General features: G+C 43.4%; 1 protein-coding gene across 11 annotated transcripts in view; it reads left to right on the top strand.

Annotated features, from left to right (window-relative positions):
- Window positions 1–26555, top strand: part of PDE8B (phosphodiesterase 8B) — a 276868-nt gene that overhangs the window by 140523 nt on the left and 109790 nt on the right. For 10 of the 11 annotated variants that reach the window (XM_041752398.1, XM_041752397.1, XM_041752396.1 and 7 more), the window contains exons 3-10: window positions 374–564; window positions 3792–3851; window positions 6129–6186; window positions 12782–12870; window positions 19021–19099; window positions 22522–22662; window positions 24187–24275; window positions 26389–26449. In XM_041752398.1, coding sequence (XP_041608332.1) covers window positions 374–564; window positions 3792–3851; window positions 6129–6186; window positions 12782–12870; window positions 19021–19099; window positions 22522–22662; window positions 24187–24275; window positions 26389–26449 — 768 coding nt within the window. The remainder of the gene's footprint in view (window positions 1–373; window positions 565–3791; window positions 3852–6128; window positions 6187–12781; window positions 12871–19020; window positions 19100–22521; window positions 22663–24186; window positions 24276–26388; window positions 26450–26555) is intronic. The other variant, XM_041752395.1, reaches the window with a different exon arrangement.

Here is a 26555-nt window from a genome sequence, read left to right as displayed (position 1 = left end):
GTGAAAACCATAGTCTAAGCTGTATTAATGATCCTGTTAATAACGTCACTGCTTAATGTATTTAACAACAAAGCCAATTGGGAAATTAAAAATGAGTAACAGCCACCACCAGAATGATTGAGTGCCACCCCGGGGCTCATGCAGGTCTCACGATGAGCTAGTGTGGCACATCTGACCATGGAGAAACCATAGCACAAAGAGATGAAATACCTTATTCAAAGACTCACTGGTACCAGTTGAAGGAGCTGGGATTTGAACTCGGGTAGTTCAACTCTAGATGCTGCATTTTTAACCAGTATACTGTAGGGTTGTTTGTAATATAATCTGTAAGGATGATGATTGCTAGTAAGACGCTTTTCTGTGTGTATTTCAGGTTTTGCTGATCTTTGCAAAGGAAGATAGTCAGAGTGATGGATTCTGGTGGGCCTGTGACAGAGCTGGTTATAGATGCAATATTGCTCGGACTCCGGAGTCAGCCCTCGAATGCTTTCTAGATAAACATCATGAAATTATTGTAATAGATCACAGACAAACTCAAAACTTTGACGCAGAGGCGGTGTGCAGGTACCTTCCCTAAATATAACATGCTCCTTAAATGTTCACTTAATAGCTTAAAATGAAAGTCACTTACAGATGTCTTTAGTTCCAATCCCAAGTATTTCTAAAATATGTGTTGATGTTTCTAAGCAGTATATGCAGATTTCTGTGCTGAAAGCTGTAGCTCCTCCTATGGATTTATCTCACCTTTTCTGTTTCTCCACGTTTGAGTTCCAATGAATTTAGAGGTGTGAGCTTGGTGTGTCTAAAAATGTCAAGGTATTTTTCCCCCCGAAGTATTGCTCATATTTCACGCACACACACAAGAGACATTAAAATTCACACAGTTCTTATTATACAGATATGATATGGATTTAAACCAGATATTTTAATCTTAATTATTCTGTCCCAAAATGAACATCAGAAATGTGTGAAATATACATTTTTCTCTTCCTGACACAGATGGGTAGATCCTATAGCAGTCGTGGAGCAAAGGCAAGCTACTTTACTGCAGCAGAAAGGCTTCCAGGGATCCAAACTCCCCCCTTGTTTACAGGAACGCTTATACTCCAGGGGGGAAAATGCATGCCTATTCATAAATAAATGCACTCATATGCTTTGAAGCTAGACAGCAAGAGGTCACTAATTAAATGCTAGACCAACACAGACTCCAATTACATATGGAGCTGGAATTTTCTTGAATATTAGTAAGTGAAATGAAAGGTAGGGAAGTGGCTTCTTAGATCCTTTGGCACCCTGACAAGAAATGATTGGATTAAGAGATGTTTCTCATCATAGGCATCGCCTTGTTATTCTTTGATCATTCTCAGTTTCCCAAAGAAGAATTTTTTGTACAGAACCTATTTTAAAACGTCTTACTGGTCTCAAATAAGCTTATTGTTCTGGATAGAAATATTTTCCTTTTTTAATTATATATATATATATATATATATATATATATATATAATAAATGTGTCAAAATATTTGGGTGATACTTTCAGTATTAAGAAATATTGTTTTCTTTTTAAGTGATCTACAGGATAGAATTTGGTCCTTTACAACTAGATCTACTTTTCCTTGGCCTTCACTTAATTTTCTTACATGATTTTATAGTAGAAACACCACAATCCTTTGTGCATACATGGAATGATTTAAGACCAGCTTCAGGTGTAAAAAAGAAAAATTTCTTCTTCAGATAAAGATGAAATTAAGCAGATAAAGCTTTGCAACCTTCCTTGAATATAAAGAAATGTAGTTTTGCTATCTAATAAATGTATTCCTATGGGGGACCTGTGTAGATCAGAAGCCAGGCTGTATATCTGGGAGTGTACTTGCTGACTGTTACTGGTTATGTTAAGGGCAACCAGATTCCTGAATGCATGGCTTCTAGTACATGTCCCCCTAAGATGAGTTAGCGACCCACTCCTGGCAGATGTACATTCTTTGTTGTCATCCATGGTTCAAGATCCTGGATTTTTGAGCTAGACTGGACCTTAGCTTAACATGCTTCCTTACACCTTTGCCCCACCTATTCCAGTCCCTCTTTGTCCTCTCAACCAGGAAGAGGTCCGGGTCTCCCTGACCATACCAGTTCCTTTGGAGGAATGAGAAAGAAGAGATAAGCAGCAGGGAGCAACCTCAAAAATGGAAGCCAGTTTCAGAAGAAGCTAAGGGAGCATGGGCTCCAGCCCAGTTATGTTCATAACAGTGTTTGAGCCTCTTGAGGCTCACCTCCTAGAACACAGCCTACCACTGTAGCCTTGACATCTCACTGTGGTGGAAGAGGCTGTACAAAGGTGAGAAGTGCTTAGTATTTGCCTTAGAGAGTAGGGCACACCTCTGACTATGTGGTTTTTTTCATTAGATGGTAACTGGTATTTCTGCTGAGAATTCAACTGGCTCTTAGGTAGAAAAAAATTGTATCTTGATCTTACCAAGACCTGTGCTGTGGGCTGGTTTAATTGGAAGTAGTCTGGGCTATCATTCAAAAGGGGGCTTGAGTTACTCCTCTAGTCCCACAGTGAGTTAAGGCATTGAACTTAGGGAGTTTGTTCAAATACCATTTACCTACCAGGGGAACTGTTACTGCCCATAAGAGCTGTTCACTTTCCTGAGCCTTCCTCACACCCCACCCTGAACAGAGTGAGGTCTCAAGGAATAGGAAATCGGCAAAGTACCTTTTTTGAGAAAGGACGGGAAATTTGAGAGTTGAAGGAAATGAAGCCGTACAAGCTGGCTTTTTGTAGGGGAGCAGTAGTACAGACATGTTGAAGCACAGAAAAGCTGAAATGCCAATAGCTAGAAAAATCAACAAATACACGTTGTTTCACAAATTACCCAGGAGCAGCCTTGAGCCTTCTGTTCTTGGAGATGATGATTCTCTTCCCAGGGATCTCAGAATAAACAGAGTCCAGACTGAGGAGATGGGTCAAAACAAGCATGCTTATTTGTACTCAGATTCAAGTATGTGGCCCTTTATTAATAGTTCATCCAGTTCACGAGCCCTGACCAGGATGATTCAGAATCTGAGCTGCAGCATACAATAGCACATGTTGTAAGAAGATACGCAGACCTCAAAATTCTATATCCTTACATATTCTAATCCTGTTAAATTCCTATGGAGTAAACGACACAACCGTGACAGTGGCTGCAGTGCAGCGTTTCCCAGCTTTAGTTCATGACCCAGTTGTTAAAAGCATCTGAGCACAAACAACAGAACAACCTCCCAAAATGAGGTGGCTCTTTGTACCACTCTTACAGGTTTCAACCTGAATTAGTGTGTCCAGCTGCCAGTGACTGAGTTATAAGGTCATCTTTCTGAGCTCTCCACTATTTTAAAAGAAAAAAAAGATCCAATACAATTAGCTCCCTAAGTACAAACTGATAACTGGAGAACTGTAGGACTGCCAGTTTCTTTGGAGAGTGGAATTTCAGTCAGAAAACATGGAATTTAAGTGGAATTTGCCAGTTTTTGAAGTGGAAAATTGGCAGCTCTGACCCATTGGACAACTGCCCAGGTGTTAAAAAAAAGAAGTTTTTTGTTTGTTTGTTTGTTTGTTTTTGATTTTTTAAAGGAAAACAAAGAGATTGTCCTAATCTACAAAGGGCATCTTTCTTCATTGTCTTCATGTGTTTTCAGACTTTCTCTTGAGGGGAAGATTGGGTTTTATGCCATTTTCAATGTGAAGTTCTGCATTCATTCATTGTCCCAAAGCCCAGATCACCTGGTTTGACTCGGAGCCTTCTCGTTGCAGGTCGATTCGGGCCACCAATCCTTCCGAGCACACGGTGATCCTTGCGGTGGTTTCACAAGCGTAAGCTCACGTTCATCCCCAGCTGGGATTGGTACTGTTCATTCTGAAACATGTGTCTCATGGAATCTAGTCTTTGAGCCAGCAGAGCAGCGGGCATGCCCTTGGCCCTACAGCACCAACCTGAGATCTCGCTTTGTGGGGGTGTTATTGATTTTGCAAGTTTCTGGAAATATTTAGATTTCTCCCTAGATTAATTGCTATTAACCCATACTAGTACACCTGAGGAAGAAAGAGATACTGTACTCATCACATGCTAGAAATGGAGGGAAAATCTGAGGGAGGTGTCTGGAGAGAATTAGTCCTTACTTATCTTTTTTCTTTGAAGAGAAGATGTGGGAGCCTGCTTGTTTTTCACTAAAGAAGAAAATAATTACAGCATGAGCATGATGAAGCACTAAATGCACTGGAAAGAGAGGATTGTATAGTTTGGGCCAGGACTGTTCTGTGTCTAGAAGCAGAATGGTAGGATGTTTGCCAATGTTGGAAGGTGACAAAGCAGGAGGATTAAACTATGGGATGAGAAACTGCTCTGTTGGGTTTGTTGTTGTCTGAAATGGCCACTCCTTATAATGAAAGATCTAAAAGGAAAAATGTTTGTACAAGCTACAATCATTGGAATTCTTGCAGAATCATAATTTGTATTTCTTTAATGGCCATCCTTCATGCCAGAGAGAAGAAGAAGGACTTTGATAAGGACATAGACCTACTGGACTCAGCCCCATTGTGGCACCTGGCACCGATTCTGTGACAAGCCAGCCACAGAGACAGGAAAGTTCAGGTCTCCCCTCAGGCAAGCCTGGCCCAGGGGAGATTTGAAATATTGCATTCCAAAGCCATATTCATACTGGAGGAAATCATGGCTTCAGAGTTTTACCCTACTCAAAGACTATTCCTTAGCTATTATTCCTTGGGTCTGTGTTTCTTCACCTGATTCCTACAATGGGCGCTGGGCCAAGGAAAGGAGGAAAAGTGTACCCATTGGTTTTTACCATTTCATTATCCTGGTGGGACATGAGGCCTCAGGGGGAGTGAGTGAGGGGGACCAAGGTGTATTCAGCTTCCTCATCCCCTTGCTTGTATTTTGTCTTCTGGGTACTGTGAGGTGTTAGTAAGGTATCCAAGTCCTGTGCATGGCTACTGGGGGTAGACCAGGCCACACGCCATATCCTCCCAGGCTGGCTCATTCCGTGAACCCAAAAGTGAAACAGTTTTTTTTTTTTCCTAATCACATAGCAAAAATGCTTACTAATCCTTGACAAATAATGACTTGCTATGGCTTGTTATTTTCCACCCTTTCCCCCCCTATTTTTATAATAAAATATTTTATATAGATATAGAACAATAATAAAATAAATACTGAGTTTGTACAACCCCACTTATGAAACAGAATGTTATTAACACCTTCAGATTCTTTTTGTGCCCTTCCTCATTTATCATTTGAAGAAGGTAGAGCCTGGAGTTCCTGAGTAGAAAAGTGAGGAGGACTATTTTGCCCCCATAGGGAAGGCGTGAGCTATACACAATACCACAGACAAGCACCAGGATTTCTCTTCCTGTTCTTTACCTGGTCCTCCACCCAATATCTTTTATTCCATTTTCCTTCTCTGTTTTCCAAGGTATATACTCCATGTTACTTGCTGGCTATCTCAGGGACACCATTTCTCTCAATGATGGAAGCACAACTACAGCATGTCTTCAGGATAAGACATTTTACTCAAATTGAAGTTCTGAGACCCAGCTGTAGGCTCAGTGTAGGAAACCTTCCCATGAAATGAGGGACGATGATCTGTTTTTTCCTCTTTTTCCCTTCTAACTCAGTGTTCCTGATGACCCTTTTCCATTTAGCCAAAGTGCCAGTTGTCTTGTCACATTGAGAGTTGGACCCAGCCAGGTCTTGGGGTTCCAGTTAGGCTTCCAAAAGGTTTGGGGGCAGCATAATGGACAGAGTGGTCTCTGGAATGAACATTGCACCTGCCTTGTCCCATCCATTTGGTGGAACTTTCAAGGGCAGCCCAGCTTTGGAAATGGCCACTCATGTATACCTGTGGTGATGCTTTCAGGCACACTGCTAGAGTTTTCTCTACTGTTGGTGTTCTTTTTGCATCTGGAAGGCAGCTGTAGAGCCCGGAAGGCAGATACATCCTGATGGCACATGCTGGTCAGGAAGCCACAGTTGGAGCAAAAGCCATGTTTGCCTCATGGCTCTCTCTCCATGTTTCAGTGTGAGGAAGCCTGGTTTGTATCTGCTCAGTGACTGGATTTTCTGCTTTGCTGCAGATCGGGTGACCGTGAAGAGACCTCAGTGCTCCCTCTCCTGCATGCAGGCTTCAACAGGGTATGTATGTAGGAGGTAACTCGACATCTCTCTCCCGTACTGATACCTCACCCATGACTGTCGCATAACAGCTCAGCCATATAGCCATGGATAAGCTTTAGGAGAGTTGAGCTCCAGGACTGTGAGGGAAAGGAAGTAACTTTCAGGAGGGTAACAAGCAACTGCTAGTCAAGCTTTTTCCTTCATAACTTCATGCATCCTAGTTACAGAACTGTAAATGGCCTAAAAACACATCTTACTGTACCAGCTAAAAACTCTATAGTCCCAAAGTGACCTCACTTAAATGAGTCCAGCCAGTGAGATTCAATATACGTGAGTATTAGATAGAGTTAAGTCCACTAAATTGGCATCCAGGGCTCTGTGATCATGAGGGCCTGGCCAGAGCTTGTACCTCAGGGAAAGGCCCACGATGGCTTTCACATCTGTGAACTCCTGGTTTAAATGGAAAATGTCAGCAGAGAGAAGTTCTCTGAGTGACAGCTACGTGCATAACAGTGATGTTCAAGCTTAAGATGCATTACTCCAGGGGTGATGTCGCTAACAGAGACTCCGCTTCTTCCTGACTTCCCTCCTCACAAGACCAGCAACTGTTCAAGAACAAGAGACTGCTGAGAGAATCCTGGGGCAGGGAACTGAGGCTCAAGCATCCCCTGCATTGCAGAGACCAGGTCAGACTGTGTGAGCAGGGTACAAGAAAGTTCCACAGTGCCTGCTCCCCTGGGCCAGTGCGAACCCATACAGAGAAGTCTCCCCTCATCTTCTAATGGAAAGAGAACTCCGTGGTGACAATGAGCTCCCTCACCTCAGCATTAAGGGTTGCTTTGTGGGAGCCCCTCCTCTGATCTTGCGCCACAGGAATTGCAGGGGGGTCCGTGTGGCTCAACCGCTGGGAATCTGACTGTCACCAAGAAGGGGGTTGGGGCTGGCAACAACCAGCATGTGATTCTTGGCCCACCAGGCTCATACCTGTGGTGCTCAAGTAGTAACCCCGAGCGGTGGTTTTGCTCATGCGCAGAACCGTGTCACAAGGGGGCACTTGACAGGATGAGCACTGGGCGTTACGCTATATGTTGGTAAATCGAACTCCAATTAAAAAGTATACAAAAAAAAAAAAAAAACGCGTCACGGGTGCACTCTGACCAGGGAACTCTGCAGTATACAGATCGACTGGATCTGGATCCTCAGATGAGGAGTTGTGCTGGTTCTATAAATGGCTTGCCAGGGCAAGGGATGGAATCCCAGCCACCATGGGGTGTGGCCTTAGGCCCTGTCTGACTGGAAGGGCCGGCAACAACTCCTGGAAACAATACAGCCAGGTGGCTCTTGAGCCAAGAGGGGGGCACGCAGAGCTGATTGTCCCAAGAATAAAGGCCATACCCAGCCTGGAGTGTTTCTGTGCTACTTATTATGCACAGGCAGAGGGATTAATTCATAGCTGAGGCTGAGGGTAGCTCCCAGCCTCTCCCAACCTGCAGAGCACGTTTGGAAAATCGAGAGTAGCCTGGAGTGACCCCTCCTCTTCTTGCCCAGGTAGGGAAGGGGAGACCTAGCCGCACTGGCTTTCGCGTGTCTTCCAGCCCCTTCTGCCCAGAATGGCTAAGGATAACTCCTGGCAGCTGTGTGGACCCAAAGCACTTGAGTGGAGGGGCAGGCCAGCAGAACTGATAGTTTGCATAACAAAGCCACTGGCCCTATTCAGTCAGGGAACTTGGCAAGGCAAGCAGGTCTGCTTGAGTTAAGTTTTACTAGCTTTAGAGCTGCTTCTCCGACTGTGCTGGGGGCAGGAAACATAATTCACAGCCCCACTCATCATTGAGTGCAGCCTTTAGCCTGTCCAACCTGGGAACCTAACCAGAGCACACAGGAAGCCGCATGGCCCATTCGGCAGCACTACATCCAATGGTACTTGGACACAGAGTATAGGGCAAGCCTGGTGCACTATTTCCTGGCCAGGAAATCAGTGCACTCTCTGGCCTAATTTGGGTCGCTAAAAAATGAGCTATGCAGCTCTTGGGTCCCATCCTGCTGCCCTGCCAGTTCCTAGCCTCGTCTACTACTGAATATAGTCCCCAGACTTGACCATCTAGTAAGCCTGACCAGGAACTTCAGTTGACTTTAAAACCCATCCTATAGCTTCACTTGGGTAGGGAACCAAGTTGGCAGTCCTAGGTAGCTGTCCTCAGCCAGTAGCACACACCTCTAACTCCTCCAGAGAGTTTGAACACTTGCCTTGCCCTGAAATAGGCTATAATAATAGCAGGCTCCCCCTGCCCAAGGTCATTACCAGAAATCACACTCAGAAACCCAAACTGAGCTGACTGATGAAGAACGGTCTCTGCCAAAGCAAACCTATAACATCTCTAAGCTTAGCCCAGTTATTCAAATGCAGATACCAATATGAGGAACCAAGGATCGTGAAAAATGGAGTACATAGGATACCACCAAAGGAAACTAATAAAGCTCCAGTAACTGACATTAAAGAAATGGTGATCTCTGAATTGGCAATGAATTCAGAATAATCCTCTGCAGGAAGTTGAGTGAACTGCAAGAAAACACAAATAGCTAATGGAATTAGGAAAACAATTACACAAACAAAATGAGAGGAGTTTGATGAGGAAATAGCAGCCATCCAAAAAAAAAAAAAAAATGAACAGGGAAAATCCTAGAATGGAACAACACAATAACTGAAGAATTCAGAAGCAGGTTTCAAAAGTTAGGCTTGACCATGTAGAAGAAGGAATCCGTGACCTGGAGGATAGCAAATTACCCCATTATAGGAGCATAAAGAAAAAAGAAAGAGTGAAGAAAGCCTATGGTAATCATGGGACACAGTGGACCAAAAAGAACCAACCAAACAAACCAAAAACCACATAATATTATCATTATAGGTATTACAGAAGGAGAAAAATGAGGAACAGAAAGTATATTTAAAACAATAATGGCTGGAAACTTATGAATCTGGGGAGAGAAATGGACTTCCAGATCCATGAGGCTCAGGAGACACCCAATAGGTTAGATCCAGATATATAATACTGCTTTGCTATCTTGGGTTTAAAAAAAAATCCTTGTCATAGACCTGGGAGAAGCAGGAACTGCCTGTGTGACGTGGTGGTTTTGTGCTTCGGTATGCTTCAGTGTGGAAGTCGCAGTGCTTGCGGAAGTCGCAGACTGGTTCACTATATAGGAGAAATGAGTGTTTCTCTTTATTTTTATTTTTTTTTAAGATTTATTTATTTTATTCAGAGAGAGAGAGAGACTGAGAAGCAGAGACACAGGCAGAGGGAGGAGCAGGCTCCATGCAGAGAGCCCAACATGGGACTTGATTCCGGGTCTCCAGGGTCACACCCCAGGCTGCAGGCAGTACCAAACCACTGCGCCACCGGGGCTGCCCAAGAGTTTCTCTTTAGCAGCGTCACTTACTCTCCTGGCAATTTTTCCCATCGCCTTTCTCAAAGGTGCTTTGGTTCTGGACACTATTCTTAGGTGCCGTGTCTTAATGAGAATGCCTAAGACAGTGCTTCTGAGTTTTGGAATGGAAAGTTGCAAAAGGTCAAGCCATGTGGCTGAGACTGAGATTTTTTTTTCTCATTTTCTGAGAAACAATGTAGAATTATTCACAGGTTTCCTAAATTTTAGGTTAAATGTTGACCCACATACCAACATTGTTCTTTACCTGTGGGGCAGGATATCTGGGAGTGTGAGGATGCCGGGGTTTTCCTCATTATCTGGGAACTGAGAGAATGACAGGATACGCCGTAGGTCCTGTCAATGAGGAGCTGCGTAGGTGCTGTTAACTGTCCTGGAATTCAGCTTTTAGTTCATTGATCCTGCCTCTGATTGATTTAGAGATTGGCTGGAGGGCTAAGATCGCACACTTAATACCAGGAGAAACACCTGGCCCTCTCTGCGTGCCAATGCCACTAAGCAGATTAAGGAGGTAAAGTCCACTGTTTGCTTTTTGTCTTGTAACCTGTTGGTGCTGCTCTAGCTGTTTCATTTCCCTTTGTCAGGATATGGTGCTGCTTTTTGCAGTCAGCTACTTAGATAGCACCCTTCTTGGGAACGTGACAAATGGTACCTGTCAGGGAACACATGGTAATCTTTAGGCTGGGGCTGACCAAGGCCGCGTGCCAGCCAGGTCAGGGTGCCCCCAGATAGCTTGAGCTGCTCTGTGGGAAGCACACCGTACCTACTGAGCCTTTCCCCTCCTGAGTTACTGTGGCTCGGGATCAGCGAAAGCTGCCCTCCAGGTGGCTAGTGTCCTTTTTTGGGTAAAATCTTGTCTTTGGCAGCTTTCTCCCTCAGCACCCTTGCAAACACGCCAGCTATTCTTGCCTTCCTTGGGGTTGTTTCTCATCTCTGGGTTGTTTTGTTTGTGTGAAATCATCTGCTGAAGCTCAGCTCTGTGTTGCTAGCTGATTGGCCACTGCATCAGCCTGTGGGTCCCCGAATGGGGATCCGGGAACAAATTGTGCTATCAGATAGTCCACAGCAGCTCTCTTGGAAGCTTCAGCAGCCACGTGTAGACTGCCAATTGCAGGGTGCTCAGTGCCCTCCGAGCCTTTGACAAACCAGTATCGCACTTAGCAAAGGGCAATTGCAAGACCATCTCTATGAACCTTTCTGTGCTCCTTTTTATTTGAGAGGACACTTAACAGGTGTTTGTGGAGCTTACTAGGTGAACTGCAACAGGCTAGGCCTGTCAGGGGTACATAGGTTGGCCCTCTTTCCTGAGGAGGCTTCCCATGGAGGAGAAAGTGGAGAGCTAAAATGGATTATTTGTCAGGCTCCATTTGAGGGAATTTGCTTAATCTACACTCGAGAGATTTAATATTTTCTCCATTTTTGCAGAGGAGGAAACAGGCCCAAAATAACTAAATAGTTTGCCAGAGCTCATAGTCATGACAAAGTTAAGATGGAACAATGTGTTATTTAACCTCAAATGCCACATTGGGGCCACTAAAGTAGTGGTTCCCAAACTGTACCGTGGAGCACTGGTGTTCCAGGAAAAAAAGGCGTCTGTGGTCAAATAAGCTTGGGAAATTAGTGAGAACTCTGTTCTTGTTCTTCCCACCCCTGGAAATACACAGTGTACACTAGCAACATTGCAAATGAGCATATTGAATGCTCTGAGAAGTTCTGGCCTAAAGAAACATGCTTAAATATCTGAACGTAGGGCCCAGGAATCTACATTTTTAGCAGAATGCCTGATGATTCATAGCAGATTGAAGTTTGAAGGCCACTACTTTTGATTCATTCACATCATTTCAGTAATATGAGTTAAGTATAGCCTGGAAAATCCTCCAGAGAGAGGTAGTAGAATCTTGTGCCTTTGGACTACAAACACACTCATTAAGTGCCAGCTATGTACAAACCAAGGGTTCCAGTGTTTAGAAACCATCACCTGTAGAAAGCTATTGTTCACTAAATACTACAATGTTTAGTTTTTGGATCTAAAGAAAAATAAAATCTCAATAAGTTAGTAATTAGAAGTGGAAGTGAAAATATATTATGATCTTATATACTGATTTTATATATTGTAATCAATGTATTACGTATCTGCATACATATAGGCTTTGGAGCCTAAGGAAAATAAACCAAATGTAAAGATATCTCTAGCTTTTGACATTATCAGTGACTTGGGGTTTTTTTTCTTTATATTTTTCTGAATTTATACATCTTAATGTGCTTGACTTTTATAATTAAAAACAGGCAACAAAAGTTAACTACTAAAGTTTGTGTCTTAAAAAAAGAAACCTGCCCAACTGTGTTTACTGCAATATTTTTGAAATTTATTTTTATCACAGATCCTTTTTAGTATCTTAGAAAGCATCCACTAACAATGCTCAGAGCTTGGCTACAGGCTGTTACATAATCTTCACCCATCCAGAAGTTCAGCCTGAACCTAACCATGTTTAGCTGTGCTTTGTAATAAAAAAAGAAAGTATTTCTCTTCTGTGTGTGTTCACGGCTTCCCCCTTTTGCTTACCCCCTAACAACCTCCCCCTGGAATAGTGGGTGACCTGAGTTATTCCCCAAGGGAGAAGCCATCCACCTTAGATGCATGGAAGTGTGTGTGTCTGCATGTGTGTGTGTGTGTGTGGGGGGGGGGGTGAGACAGAAGAGGAGGGTGCAGTTGGCAATCAGAAGATGAGGAAGTAAGCAAGGAAGGGTCTCTTGCCTTGAAAAGGATCATTCATTCGGTGGCACACGCTGAACATGTCCAGTGTTGGGTTTTAGAAGACCTTGCATAGTGTTATGTGAAGCAAACGTGTTCCAGTAATTAACGAGATTGAGGAGGTAGCCTGTGCCCTTGTGTGTTTATTTTCCTGTGAGTATTCATAATGAAGTTTTACCCCACCTTTGTTATCAAGGGAGTTAAATATATAATATAATCTGGTCTGTTGTTTCTCATACATTTAAACAAGCATTGCAAACAGCTTGACTACTATTTTTTTTTTTTTTAATCTCAACTCATTTCAACTTCTCAAGTTGTCTTATGTAACAGAGTTACCTGGGGTGGGAAAAACTAAATTCATTTGACTACTTAAGAAGTAATTGTATGTCTTACATGTTATCTTTGTTTTCTTTTCAGAGATTTATGGAGAATAGCAGCATAATTGCTTGCTATAATGAACTGATTCAAATAGAACACGGGGAAGTTCGCTCACAGTTCAAATTACGGTAGGTAGCAAAATAAGAAGGAACACAAGGTTAACAGTGTTGTACAGAAGCTTTTGTCATCAGGCTGCTGTTCACAGGTTCCTAGCTGAACCCCAGGGATTTTGAAACTGTTAAACAGGTGATGGTAGTTGGTTAAATGGCCAAATCTAACCTAGGAGCCCTTTGCTTAAATGAAATAAATGAGAAAGCATTTCTTGTTTTGACAATATTTTCCACTATTTACAGCAGTTTTAAAATCATACTCCAGGAAGAGTACTGTATAATTTTCATGTACTTAAATTGAGATTACGAGTAAGCCTTTAAAGATTAGTTTCTATTTAGTACTTTAACATTTATAAATTCCTGCTTGGATTGTTATGAATAGGGGCAAACCAATGGTTATATTTACTATGCTAACCCTAATAATTGCTGTGTAACCATGATAGCAATTTCATGAGGTCTGTTTGTGACTTCAACATGCGAGGAAGTATTTTCAAGAAATTTTAAGTCTCTTTACAGGCGTATATGCTTTAAAAGCACGCTTTTCATGATGCTCACTTCTGAGATGGGATTGTGTAGGCATTGAGGTGCTGGTGGGATGTTCTGCTTCTGGGACGTCTGGGGATATTAGGGCCTTAGCTCATGCCTGGTTTTGCACAGCCCCACTCTACCACACTCTCAGACCCCAATTCCTTCAAACTATCCCCCTCAAGTAAGAGAAGGGCAGCGAGGAAGCTCTTGTCAACCTATAGCCCCTGGAGGGAATGGGGGCAGTCTTTAGCAGCTCCAGGCTGTATGGATGCCAGAAGGTCCTTGGCACGGTTTCTCTGTCTGGCCAACCCAGAGCTCATGATGGTTTCAGCCTCAGTGAAAAATAAGATAGCATCTCATTGAACATGGCTATACTTATCTTGATTACTTAATTTACATCCAAAGAGGACAAAACCATTTGTAAACTTAATTTTTTTCTGCTATCCTTGGAAGTAAAATGGAAGTAAACCACAAAGGCAGGCTTTTTTGGGGTTTACCCTGGTTAGGAAAGTAACTTTTTTGATGGATACAGAGCTTTAAGAAATAGTGTTGGGAAAGGTGCCTATGTGGCTCAGTTAAGCCTCTGCCTTCTGCTCAGATCCTCATCTCAGGGTCCTGGGATCAAGCCTGCATCGGGCTCCTGCTTAGCAAGGAATCTGCTTCTCCTTCTGCCTCTGCAACCTGCCCCCTACCCCACACACACCACCACCACTCATGCTCTCTTTCTTTGTCTCATGAATAAATAAAATCTTAAGAAGAAGAGGAAGAAATAATAATGTGGGGATAAACAGTCACTTTCTTAGGAAAGTATTTTTTTTAAAGTCAAACTAGTGGAAATTCAGGTAGTTTAGCAGTCTTTAGTGAGGAATATTACTAAAGATTTTTGAATATATAAGTGAAGTTTAAAGCCCTTGGTTTTTTTGTATCCTTGTATTAGCTTCAGAGAACTTTATAGAATTTTTCAAGAAAACTGCATTGCCTTCAGCAATTTATGTATGTTGTATATTGCTTTTATTCCTTGGGGTCTCTACTGTTTTGAGTCAGGGATAAAAAGACTACTTTTTGATGTTTTCACAATAGATAAGATTAGAAGAAGAGGGGTTTCATTTTTTTGAGGGGTTTCGTTTTAATTCTTCAACTGTGCATTATCTGCAGCAGAAATGAATGGCTGTCCCCTTACTGCTTTGATAGGTGATTCCCTCATATAATTTTCAGTAACTGAGTTTGGAGTTTTCTTCAGCCACATTCCATGTGATGGCACATGTAGGATGTCAGAGGTGCCTTGTTCCCAGCAGGGCAAAGGCAGGTCTGGCTATTTGAAATAAACATCCTCAGCAAGTGCAAGGATTAAAAGAAAGGGCTGGTTATTGTGCTGATGAAATTTGCTTAGAGCCAGGGCCCTGAACACTCTTGAAAGGTCTCAACAGATTCAAAACTTGGCCAGGTTCTAAGTACATAATACTATGTAAATCCTGGAACTTCTCACCCCTGGATAGCATGGGAGCTGGTTGGAGGAGTTGGACCCATTGTGGAGGGCACGATGAAAAGGCTCAAGGTAGCAATGCAAATCAGTGAGAAGTTGGTGAATGGACCAGGCCCAGGCAGGCAGTGATGCCAGGAAGGTAGGCTTACCCCATGTGCAGATCCCTTTCCACAGCAGCCTAAGGTTGGCTGGTAAGGAGCCTCTCTTCCCTGGCATGAGCAGCCAGCTATAGAGCAGCCCCTCTGCAATGGGGAAAGGAAAGCAAGAGTTCTTCGCAGAAGACCAGAGATGGACCAAGTGGTCAGTTTCTTCCATTGCTTTTTGGCTGGTTCTGCCTCAAGCATCTCTAACTTCCTTCCCGTTTTTGGAGAAGGGTGTGTGTGCATGGTGTGACTCTTTCTGCGTACCCTGTGGCCCAGTGGTCAGGGTGAATGACCCATTCTATCATCTCCCCAGCTCCCTCCGCATTCAAGGACATCTAAAGAACCCACCTGCATCTCAGAGTCAGGCAGGCAACTCTGTCACTCTCTGCAGATGGGGAAAATGAGGCTCTTTATTATACAATGCCAGAATAATTATAGTCTAATTATATAATACTTTTCTTTGCAATTCCTCCCCCAGCTGCAGCTAAATATGTGACATTACTAGCATTCTGCAAGGACAGTCTGTACTGCAAGGATGATGTCAAATGTTGAAGGTAGACCCTTTTGTCCAGGTCTTGGTGTGCGGTAATCATATTTAGCCAAGAAAAAAAAAGGAGGACTATGTGATCAAACAATTACTTAATTTTAAAATTCCATGATAATTTCTACCTTGATGAATTACCTTATCAAATAGGACAACTCATGAAATGGGGGGACTGCCTGGGGAAATATGGGGTGAATGATGACCACTTACCTCTACTAATGTTTCCATCTCCTTTCTGTGAAAAGAGCTATGCTATCCAAAATGCAGATAAGATTTAGCTGCTTACCCAGAATTTAAACTGATAGTTAGTTTATACTAACACAGTACCAGCAATTATTTCATATTAGTTGATATCTGTTGGCCAGGACTTAGACCCAAATCATCATGTTTAGTTGATTCCCAGTCTTAAGACGGTAGCAGTCCTCAATTTCAAAAAGAATCAAAGTCTCTGAGGGATAGAACCTTGTATTCCATGGAATGCTACACTACTCACTATCAGTAGATGTTTTTAGAGCACTTTATACTGGCATGGGCCCGGGTGACAGGCACTGTGCTCCAGGAATAGAGTCCAAGCTGAAAGTAAGTGGTCCCTGTGGCATTGCAGCCCAGGACTTATGCTGACCAAGAACACGTCTGTGACCGCCCTGGCTGCCTCCCCTTCCCTTTTCCTGCTCCTCCTGGACCTGCTGGGATATAGATTTATGTTCAGATTTAGGTTTCTCTAAAGCCACCACCTTGCATAGTCCTACCTGTTGCAGCAGCCTCAATTTGCGTGTGTTTTGAGTAGATTCTAGGGTATCCTTGGTTAGGGATCCAGAAGATAATGCAAATCAACCATCCCAGCCCCAGTAACAGAGGAAAACAGTGAGAGCCAGGGAGACTCTTGAGATGATCATAGCTACCCAGTATGTTGGTGGCAGTTTTGGAGAGGGATTCAGGCATCCTGTTGTTCAGTCGGATTCACTTGGCACCCCATCACACCACTGTTCTTTGTCGACGTCCTGCTGGGGACCCCTGTAATATTTGCAGTGTCCATTGAGAAACTTAAAGGGTCTTTAAGAAGGTGAGGAGAAGTGGTTCCATGGCCTATACTTCATGGGTTTCCGTATCAAGTTTACCTTCCCTTTGAGCTTTTTCCAGTTTTTCAACTTTTCAACCTGAAAGATAAAAAATTATATCTGAGCTATAGTTACATGATTCCTAGGAACAGAAAATTAATACAGCTAAGGCTCTTCTGCATGAAGAGTATTAATAATTAATGCAAGCAATTAAATTCCCAAACTCTAGGAACATGATTTAAATTGATTACCTCATTTTGCTGCAGGTTTATTTAAGTAGAACCATCAACTAAATTGGTTTAAAGCCTAGGACTACATGGTGCAGTCCAGCATGTCACTGGGAGAAAACAGTCTGCTGGCCCTCCTCACGGTCTCCTACCTTGAATCTTGATAACAATTTGCTTTGTTCCATTGGCCATCACACTGAAGATTTTACACTTTGTGGATCATCATACAATGAATATTTCATAGATATATTTTGGCAGTTGGAGCTAAAGTCTTACATAGGGCAGCTCTTGAATCGACAAAAGCACTAATACTCTTAAAGTACCTGTTTAAATGCTTAGGTGAGGCGTACATACACTGTCACAAAATGGGCAAATGATCAAACATGATCATTTGATAAAGTGTGTTATAGCTTGATTATGCAGCTCTCACATGTAGGGATTATTCCACACAGAGTGTGCTTTTCCTCATCAGACTCCTGGAGGAAGGGAAACACTCTTCTGTGCTGCCAGGTTGGGTTCTGGACCCACATGCCAGGAAAATACTACTGATAAGACTAGCTCTTGTCTCTGTGAAAAGCAAGTTAGTAGTGACTTTGGTAATAATTTTAAATCCTCTTTTATTCTTTTTCTCTTATTTTAAAAGATTGTGTTTACAGATACCGGGATAGTATTAAGACAGTACATGGTTCAAATTAGTTAGATTGGAGCAGTTTAAATAAGAAAACCTATTGGACCCTTCAGGAATCTCAGAGAAGTTAGGCTTACCTTCTCAGCTCACCCTATGGTGATCGCTTATTACCCACCCATACTGGTTACCTTCGTCTCCACAACTGTAGGACTCTTGTACCCTTCGATGTGCTAAGATCTTTTACTCCTCGTATTGATTACCTTGCTATTCTTGAATACGGTTTTTGGTTAGATATTTTGAGTATACTCCTGAGAAGAGATAGGTTGTGATTCACTTTTCTTCTCACCAAAGCCCTTTGAAAGTGTTGGAGAGTAAGGAAATACTGCTCTGGGGTCTTACAAATAATAATAAGGACTATATGCTGAATTCCTACATTATCCGTAGCACTTTGAGAAATGCCTCACATAAACTATTTTGATTTTTTCAGCAACCTGTAAAATGGGTGTTGCTGTTCTCATTTTATAGATGGGGAAGCCGGGGGCCAGCCAGGATAAGAAGTTGCCCACGGTCCCATAACTGGCAAAATACAGAACCAGACTTCACTCAGTTTTTTCTGCCTCTACCTTGTCAATAGTTTAAAACAGGATGGTAAAGTTGGATGCCTCCGTGAGTGGGGAAAGTGAATAACATCTTCAGAGTATGTTTTATAAGAAGCAACATCAATCAAGTAAATTTGCTTTGTTTTGTTTTGTTGTAATGGGTAAGAAAGCCCTCACTGGGGTTCTTTAAACAGCCTGTACAAATAACAAAGCTCTAGTAACCAGCTACATACTTTCTGTGTTAGGTAGTAAATTACTTGCTGTATTTAGAGCCGCACTGGATTAGAAGGTACTGAAAATTCTAACCAAGAAGCTGAGAAGTGGAAATGATTTCAAATATTCCCCTTGGACAAAGAAGGTCACCGAGAAGGGCCTCCTGGGGGGCTCTACGCCTAACCAGGTGGGGGGAGTTGAGTCTTTCTGCCTCCATCAGGCCAGTGGGTGTGGTTGAAAGCAAAGTGCCATATAAAGGCTTGTTTATCAGGGGTCATGAAAGTAAGAAAGGAGGAGAAAAATGTTAATCTGTTGCAAAAGGGCAAACAGAATGCCTCAGATTCAATTTGGGCTTAATCAAGTTCTCCTCATTGCTGGGGTCTTGACTTTTCCATGACCACGTGAGGAACAAAACACAACAGCTTTGACGTAGACACGGAGCCTAAAGAGACGGTCTGCTGCTATCTGGTCTCTCGTGTTCAGTATTAAGGTTTCACTCAGCACGTATGTGGTTTGTTCTGTGATACGTGAAGACTTTGCTGGTTTCCACGTCTTCGTGTTATAGTCACAGAATACTTGCTATTCTTGATTCAAACTAGTTTAGTTCGAAAGGCTAGCATGGTTTTTTTCCTTCAAAAAGGGCATGGTTTTAATGAATTTGGGCAACTGTTTACTTTGATAAGTCAACACATGAAATGCTGATGGTTTTATAGCAGCACTAATGTCCATCTTTTGCAACTTTCAGGGCCTGTAATTCAGTGTTTACAGCATTAGACCACTGTCACGAAGCCATAGAAATTACAAGCGATGACCATGTGATTCAGGTATGGAGACACTTCACCCGGAGATGTCAGAATAGAACCTTTCAAGTTTGAGCCATCCTTTATCGAGGAGCTTTGCCATAATCCTTACATTTCTGTTTATTTTCTTTGGTGAAAGAAACATCAAAGTGTGTAAAGAAAACTGATGGACTTAGTTTGAGAATTAGATATCCAATAAGAATGAAAAATTATTTAGATTAAGAACCTGTGATTTCTTTGTCCAAGGTAGGGCAGATCTGTTGGCGATTTGTAAAGACAGCGTTTACATTGCATGGAAGCCTGTCAGAATTGTAGAGTAAGTGCTTATAAATGCCTTTAGGAATGAAATATTTTCCAAGGTACTCATGTATTTGCCTCCAGTTGGTTTATAATCACAGAGCTGGCTTGTATGGGAAAGTTGTCTTCCAAAGGAAAAGTGTATAGTAGAGAAAGCTTTTTTGAAGTAAAGTCATCTTACTATATTTGTTGGAAGGTAAGACATTTATGCTTAAACAGTAGTCTGAAATGTAGACTTTTCCATCAGTGGATACCGGCCTGCCTGCAGTTGGTTTGCATGACGTCACTGAGTTTACAGTTGGAGCACTTGCTGTCATCAGTACAAACCAAAGACCAGTGCCCCACAACAGAGCCCCCCACTGCACACAGACACACCCTGCTCTTGTACCCTCAGCATCTCCCCTGCCTAGGCCCTTATAAACAGGTTCATAACGTTATCCCCTATACATTCAGGAACTCTATAAAAGAGACACAACTGTCCCATAATACAGATGGGGAAACTGAAACCCAGCAAGATCAAGGAATTTACTCAGGGAAAGCCCCATTTAGTAAGTATTGGAACCAAAATACATAGCCATGTCTTTCTGACTGCAGAGCTTTCCTTCCTTTCCTTCCTGGTTCCCTGTTTGATTGTATTTATAGAATTTTTCTGGCTGCTCCTTGAGGTGGGTCTGGAAACTTCCTCATGTTGCTGCCTGTGACTGCCCACCTGCACACAGTCAGGCCTGCATCCTGGACTGCAGACCGAGACATGTTTGCTACTGACATCCCCCTCACTTATATCCAGGCTAGCACCTCAGTTCCATTCATGGAACACATTTGCTTTGTACCCCCCTTTGACAGGGGACCGTTGGGTTATGATTTTTATAATGAGTAGGAGGGGCTCCCTGTTCTCCCTGCTTCCCCATTTGTAGTTTCATTGGTGACTCCTTGAATAGGAAACAGAGTCCTTCATTCTGTAGTGAGCAACAGGTGGTTTATCTCTGGGGGAGGTAACGTGGGAGTGTCCTCCCCTCCCCAACGCTACCACGAACAGGAAGAAATGGACTACGCACTGAAAAATCTAAATATAAAACTCTAAAGCAAGGAGAAAGAAGTTGAAGAGAGGGTATTATATGCCAGGGGGAAGTAAAATGACATTTGTGTCCCGCGTTTCAAGAGGAGTCCTTGTGGACGGGGTGTCTCACATGTGTTCTTACCCCATAGCAGAGTCCTTCGGGCACTGCCTCTGAAGAGCACGTGCCTCTGTGTCACTGCTTCAGAGGTCAAGTGGGAACACTTCAATTTAGGAGCAGTGCTTACCTTTTGTCCATCCATCTAAACTATTTACTTTATGACATTTACGTGCAGCTTACCATGTACCAGGCACAGTACTAAGCATTTTTACATTCTCATGTAATTCTTAAGACCATTTGATGAGCCAGGCACTACCACTAGAGCCATTTTACGGGTGAGGAAGCTGGGCACCAGGGAAGGCCAGTGGCTTGCCCGCAGTCCCAGAGCTAGTCATCGGCAGAGCCGGGATTTGAACTTGAGGGTGTTGGCTCCAGAGTCCAAGCGCTGGAGTACCTGCTGCATTCCGAGGTTGCAGGAGCCCTAGCAGTAGCAGAGAACCATGACTTGTACCCATATTTTCGACTTAATAACGAAGGTAGAATAAACACACAGGAAAATATAGGAGGATTTTGTCAGCAAGGAAAACAGTACATATATCACATATTTACTCGATAGTCTTGAGGATCCAGAGAGAAAGCCTAAGGTGCCTTGCCCTTGGGAATTTTTATGTCTAGTGGGGGGAGAGAGAGAAATAAACAGAAATTTGGACTGAGCGTGAGAAGTAACTAGAAAGCTTCACGGGAGGGAATGCGAGCCTGTAGGAGTGGCACCAGCTCAGACTGGACAGAGGGTCAAGCACAGCATGCGGGGGTGGGGTGGTGAGTGGGATTTGGCGAGGCATGGAGACGGGGAAGGGGCGTTGTAGGTAGAAAGAGCAGGTGGGCAGAGGCCCGGAGGCGAGAGGAAAGCATAGGCAGCTCAGCCCGCAGGGGCAGGCCAGCCTGGTGGGCAGAGGCCATGCTGCGTGGCTACTGCAGGGGGGTGCACACCCCATGTTAGTGACAGGAGATCAACTAAGACAATGTCACCACTACCCCCTTCTGTCGCTCTTACAAGGCCACATGCTAAGGCTCCAGAGCAACTTCCCTAGCCCCTCCAGTGCCCAGGTTTAATGTGTCAGTAGAGGCTTTGTTCTCAAGGGAACAGGTCCCCAAGAGTCCCTGCATTATCAGGCTCCTTACCGCTGCCATCAGAGCGGAGCGCAGGAGTGATGCTGATGACAGCTTGCAAGGATGTGTCTGAAGCAGCAGGTGGATGGGCATGATGTCCAGAGAAATCCATGACCTAGAGGCCATACGGTCACATTTGCCCCATGTTCTTTGTCTTGCCCCCTTCTTTGAGAAGAAATTGGAGGGTGGAGATGGGAGCCAGGAGTCAGGCAAGGGAAAAGCTCTGAATTCCAGGGCCCTGGGCAGGAGTTTGGAAAGAAACGTGTTAGTCTGCTCGCCTCGGAATGTGCTGAGGGGACCTCTTCTCACGCCCACGTGTGCCCAGCATGAAAGGGCTGCTTTCTGCCCAAGTTGTTTAATCAGATTTATCGTTGAGGTTAGATGGGAAGTGGCCCCAAGCCATAGCGTTGGTTAGTAGATAGTGGCAATTAGAAAGGAGGCATGAGAGATCAAATCTCTGCCTTGCAGAGATGTGACTAATACAAGCCCATGACCTGTTGAACTAATTAATTTTTATTCTAACTGCTTTTTATTTTTTAAGTTTTTTTATTTCATGAGCAATTGAGGATGAATAAGGCCCACAAGAGGCTGGCTCTACAAGACGAGGTCTTCTTGTTCTTCTCCTGGTAAAGAATTTCTTCCAGTATCTTCTGGTGTGCTGAGTGAATACACTGCTGCTCGGGAGTGAGGCAACTAGTCCAGGAGGCTTAGTGATGTGAGGGGGACCAGCTGCCACCCACATCAGAGAGTGCTCATCTAGGGAACTTCTTATTGATATTCCAGTGTGTTCCTCTGGGTGCCAGCAAGCACTTGTGGGGGAGCACAGCTTACCTGCCCTGACCTATAACCACCTCCTGTTCACAGTATGTCAACCCGGCTTTTGAAAGGATGATGGGCTACCACAAAGGCGAGCTGCTGGGGAAAGAGCTCGCCGAGCTGCCCAAAAGTGATAAGAACCGGGCAGACCTTCTCGACACCATCAACACGTGCATCAAGAAAGGCAAGGTGGGTGAAACAGGCAGATCTGCAAACCCCTCCCGGTGCCTTTTTTTCCCTGTGAGTTCTAGGTGTCATGTCTTTAAGATGAGATTCTTTCCTAACAGGATAATTAAGTGAAAGATCTCTTAGGTTTGCAAAGTAAGTCCATTTTGGGGTTAATTTTGGACACCAAATCAATCTGGTACTTAGGATGATACAGAATCTAATGGGTTTGCATAAGGAGAGTTTATCCTTTGGGTGACTGTATCCCCCTGTCATCGCTGCAGTATCATTCCTACCTCTGAGCAGAGTGCCACCCAGGCAGCTGTCACGTTTTTAGTGTGTCCAGTGTTGGGGTGATTCAAAGTATGTCATATCAATATTTACATATGGGCCCAATTCTTGGTCAGTTTCCCTTTTTCTGTTCTCTTTCCTCATCACAGTTAGGTAGAGACCTATAGCTCATTCTCCCTGTCATGTCAGTTTGTGCAGCCGCTGAAGGCAGGGCTGTCAGGGCCATCAGCAACTTTCCCCAAGCCCTTCCCTCCAAAGGAGGAGTGTGGCTCCTACTGCTGGACCTCCTGATGCATTTTCTTTTAAGCATGCAGAATGCTTTCTCAGATTATTTCTCTCATCTTGCTTTCTCTGATGTGAAGTAGTTACATAAGTACTGTATTCTTTTAATTGGGGACCACTTTTTAGGAATAAAATAAGTTTGGGTTTATATGACAGGCAACATTGATTTTTTACAAATAAGAGCAGTGAGCTGAAAATGGAATTGGGACATTATCAAGTACTCTAAAAAAATTTTGCCAGGAGAGTGACCCCAGTGTACATACCAGTTAGCTGCCCTTGGGAGAGAGGAGGCAAGAAAAGGCTGTAGAAAAATTCAGATTCTGATGTATTCCCTCCCTCCTAGAAATAGTGGAGGTGCCAGAGGATCCCCCTTGAGGACACCAGGTTCTTTGTTCCAGCTGGCTCCCTGGGTCCAGAGGCAGCAAGAATGTTCATACTCTCCTTTGCTTGATTGATGGAAATTGCTAGGCGCCAGACTAATCCCAGAGAAGTCTTAATAGGATGCTCTGTAGGAGAGTCAGATGATAGGTTTCAAGGAAAAATTAAGAGATAGGAATTTAGAACCACATTCTCCACTTCCTAATGTGGGCAAATCAGTTAGAATCTCTGAGCCTTGGCTTACTTATCTATAAACTAAGGATGATAATATCAAGCTCAGAGGTTGCCGTGAAGATTTTAAGGGAGACCCTGTAACAATACCTTGACCTGGTGCTGCTACACCCATAGGACTGAGAGTGGAAACTCAACCCACTCATCAGCTTGGACACTGGAAGGCCAGTCTGGAGATGGACATGTTGGTCTTTGGGGTCTTTGTGCACGGTGTCCACGAGTCTTAGGTAGTAATGGGTGCGATGGATGCAATGATAGAGCGGTGTTTTTGTTTTGAAAGTTAATTGCTTAACTTGACAAGACCCTCTGTAGAAGTAGCTGTAAGCTTTGATGGAAGGATTTTAAGAGCTCTCTTTGTCTATGTAGGAGTGGCAGGGGGTTTACTATGCCAGACGGAAATCCGGGGACAGCATCCAACAGCATGTGAAGATCACCCCAGTGATTGGCCAAGGAGGGTGAGAGTGAATTTCTTGATCCATTTTAGTTGAAGGGTTCCTTCTTTAGAAGGGTTCAATAGGCATTTGGGTTTGCCTATTGAAATGCCAGTGTAAGCATTAGACCCACCAATATGGTGGGTTGGGTTGTACGTAGTATATGCCGGGGACAATTCCACGCAGCTGGCAACAGCTCCCAGACATGGCTTCCCCTCCCCTTCTCTTCTCCTGTTTATAGGCTTTACAAAGTATCTCCCCAACTGCCCACCTTCACTTGGTCACCTGTGGTTCCATTATCCCCACTGACCTCTGTGTTTAGGCTTTCCCCTGTTATAAAAACAACAAAACATCAGGGCTCACTGGCCTCAGTCCTGCACTGGAAGTCAGTCTTCTCTCCTTGAGGCACTGGCTCTGTAGTGGTTTTCTCCGGGCTGGCTCTGGGTTTGTTCCACAAGGCAGAGAGCACACTGGAGGTCACAGTTACATAGAGAAAGGGGTGTTTGACCACAGGCTGAGGTGATCTGATTTCATTTAATCTCAGATTATCAGACAAGACTATTTAAGAAGGTAAATACATAATTTCCTTTCCTTCTCCCAGTTAAATTTTGTGAGAGGGTTTACAAAGCCAAACAGGATCCCCAGACAAGAGGTCACTGAGGAGCCTTTAGTAAACTGGCTTGAAGGTCAACATTAGCTTCATAGCATGGATTACAAGAGACATACACTGTTGTGTGATGTTTTGTCAGGCCAGTAACCAGAGTGGAGAGTCTTGCCTATGACTCTTATGACTACCTGAGTTCTTTCCAAATTGGTGGTTAACAGACACACACACACACACACACACACACACACAATGTAAATTTAGCAAAATGCCTATATTTCATTTCCTCTCCAATTTTACTTATTTATTAAGATTTGAAATTGTTAACCCTTGGTCCAGAGACCACACTGTCTTGTATTTTCTGCCATTTAGGTTCCCTCTGGGTGGTGGGGCCCTGGCAGGCCTGACAAGGGTTATGAGCATAGACAGAGACCTTCTGTATCCCCGTGGCTTGGCCATTTCCACCAGCAGTCCATGCTCAGTGCCATGATGCTGTCACATTGGTATTATCATCATCCTTAGACCATCTTCTCAGAAAACTTGAGCTAAGATTGACTGTGTGTGTGACCAGAATTCTTAGGTAACCAAGGCAGAGGAGATAGTATTGCTTGGTAATTTCTGTCAGAATGAATTTTTCTGATCTTCCTGATTTTACAGATAAGAGAGAAGTTCTTCTGTCTAGACAGTGTTATTTTTCTCCCACTTGTAGGCAGTGCACTATCAGAGGAAATTCTTATTAAGAGTAGGTAAATCTTACCTCTTCCTGTTTAATGAAGCTCATTACAGAATAACCAGAATTTTCTATGCTCTCTTCAGAGTCTTCCAGAGAAAATTGAATCAAAGGAAGAGAGACAGAGGAGACTCTTGGCTCTTCCTATATAATCTCACAGAGTTCTCTGGAATTCCTGGCTCCACCGTCAGTAGAAAATCTACCTTGAAGTGATTTTTGTGCAGGGCTGAGGCAGCGATAGTCTTTTTCTGGTCTCCCTTGTGTCACGAGCAAGATTGTAGGCTGTTTTGGGATTCTGTCCATAACCTTGAAATAAGACGAGTTTTCTCTGCCTGAAAAATATCGTCATTGTGATGACCATGCCGTCAAAGGATATGAAATATTAATGTAAGAACAGCGACTGTGGTAATCTGGTCATTGTCCAAATGAGTCTTCTGCTTTTTATATAAGCTGTAAAATTATTAGTGTCAGCAAAATTAAAACAAATTTTATCAGGAGTAGCACTTCGTCCTATCGCTGAAGATAGCTAGGAGACAAGCTTCAGGAATGTTGCAAAATGAAATACCCATTAGGGAAGTGTTTCTGAGCCAACTGTGACTAAAAGGGAAGCACAGCTTCTCAAGGCATATGTGGGCTGTGTATGAAAAATGGGTTTTCTGTAGAGTAGGTTTTGTTTGAAATTTTAATCTGCCCTAGAATGGACCCTGGGTTTGCTTTAAGAAATTCTGTTGATGTTTTCATTTGCTGACTTGTTGAATCATCTCCTATCTGACTCACTAATAACTGATAATTTATGTTATTAGGAAAATTAGGCATTTTGTCTCCCTCAAGAAACTGTGTTGTACCACTGACAATAATAAGCAGGTATGGTATTCAGTTTCCTTCCTTTGCTTTGTCAGCTTGACCCCGCATTACATTCTCACCACTGTTACCTGCTTGTCTTTCTCCATAGCTCACTGTAGTTGTCCAT

Source organism: Vulpes lagopus, chromosome 4 (genome assembly GCF_018345385.1).
Source record: "Vulpes lagopus strain Blue_001 chromosome 4, ASM1834538v1, whole genome shotgun sequence".
Lineage (NCBI taxonomy): Eukaryota > Metazoa > Chordata > Mammalia > Carnivora > Canidae > Vulpes > Vulpes lagopus.
The sequence above is the reverse complement of the archived record's forward strand: the minus strand, read 5'-3'. Positions and strand labels throughout refer to the sequence as shown.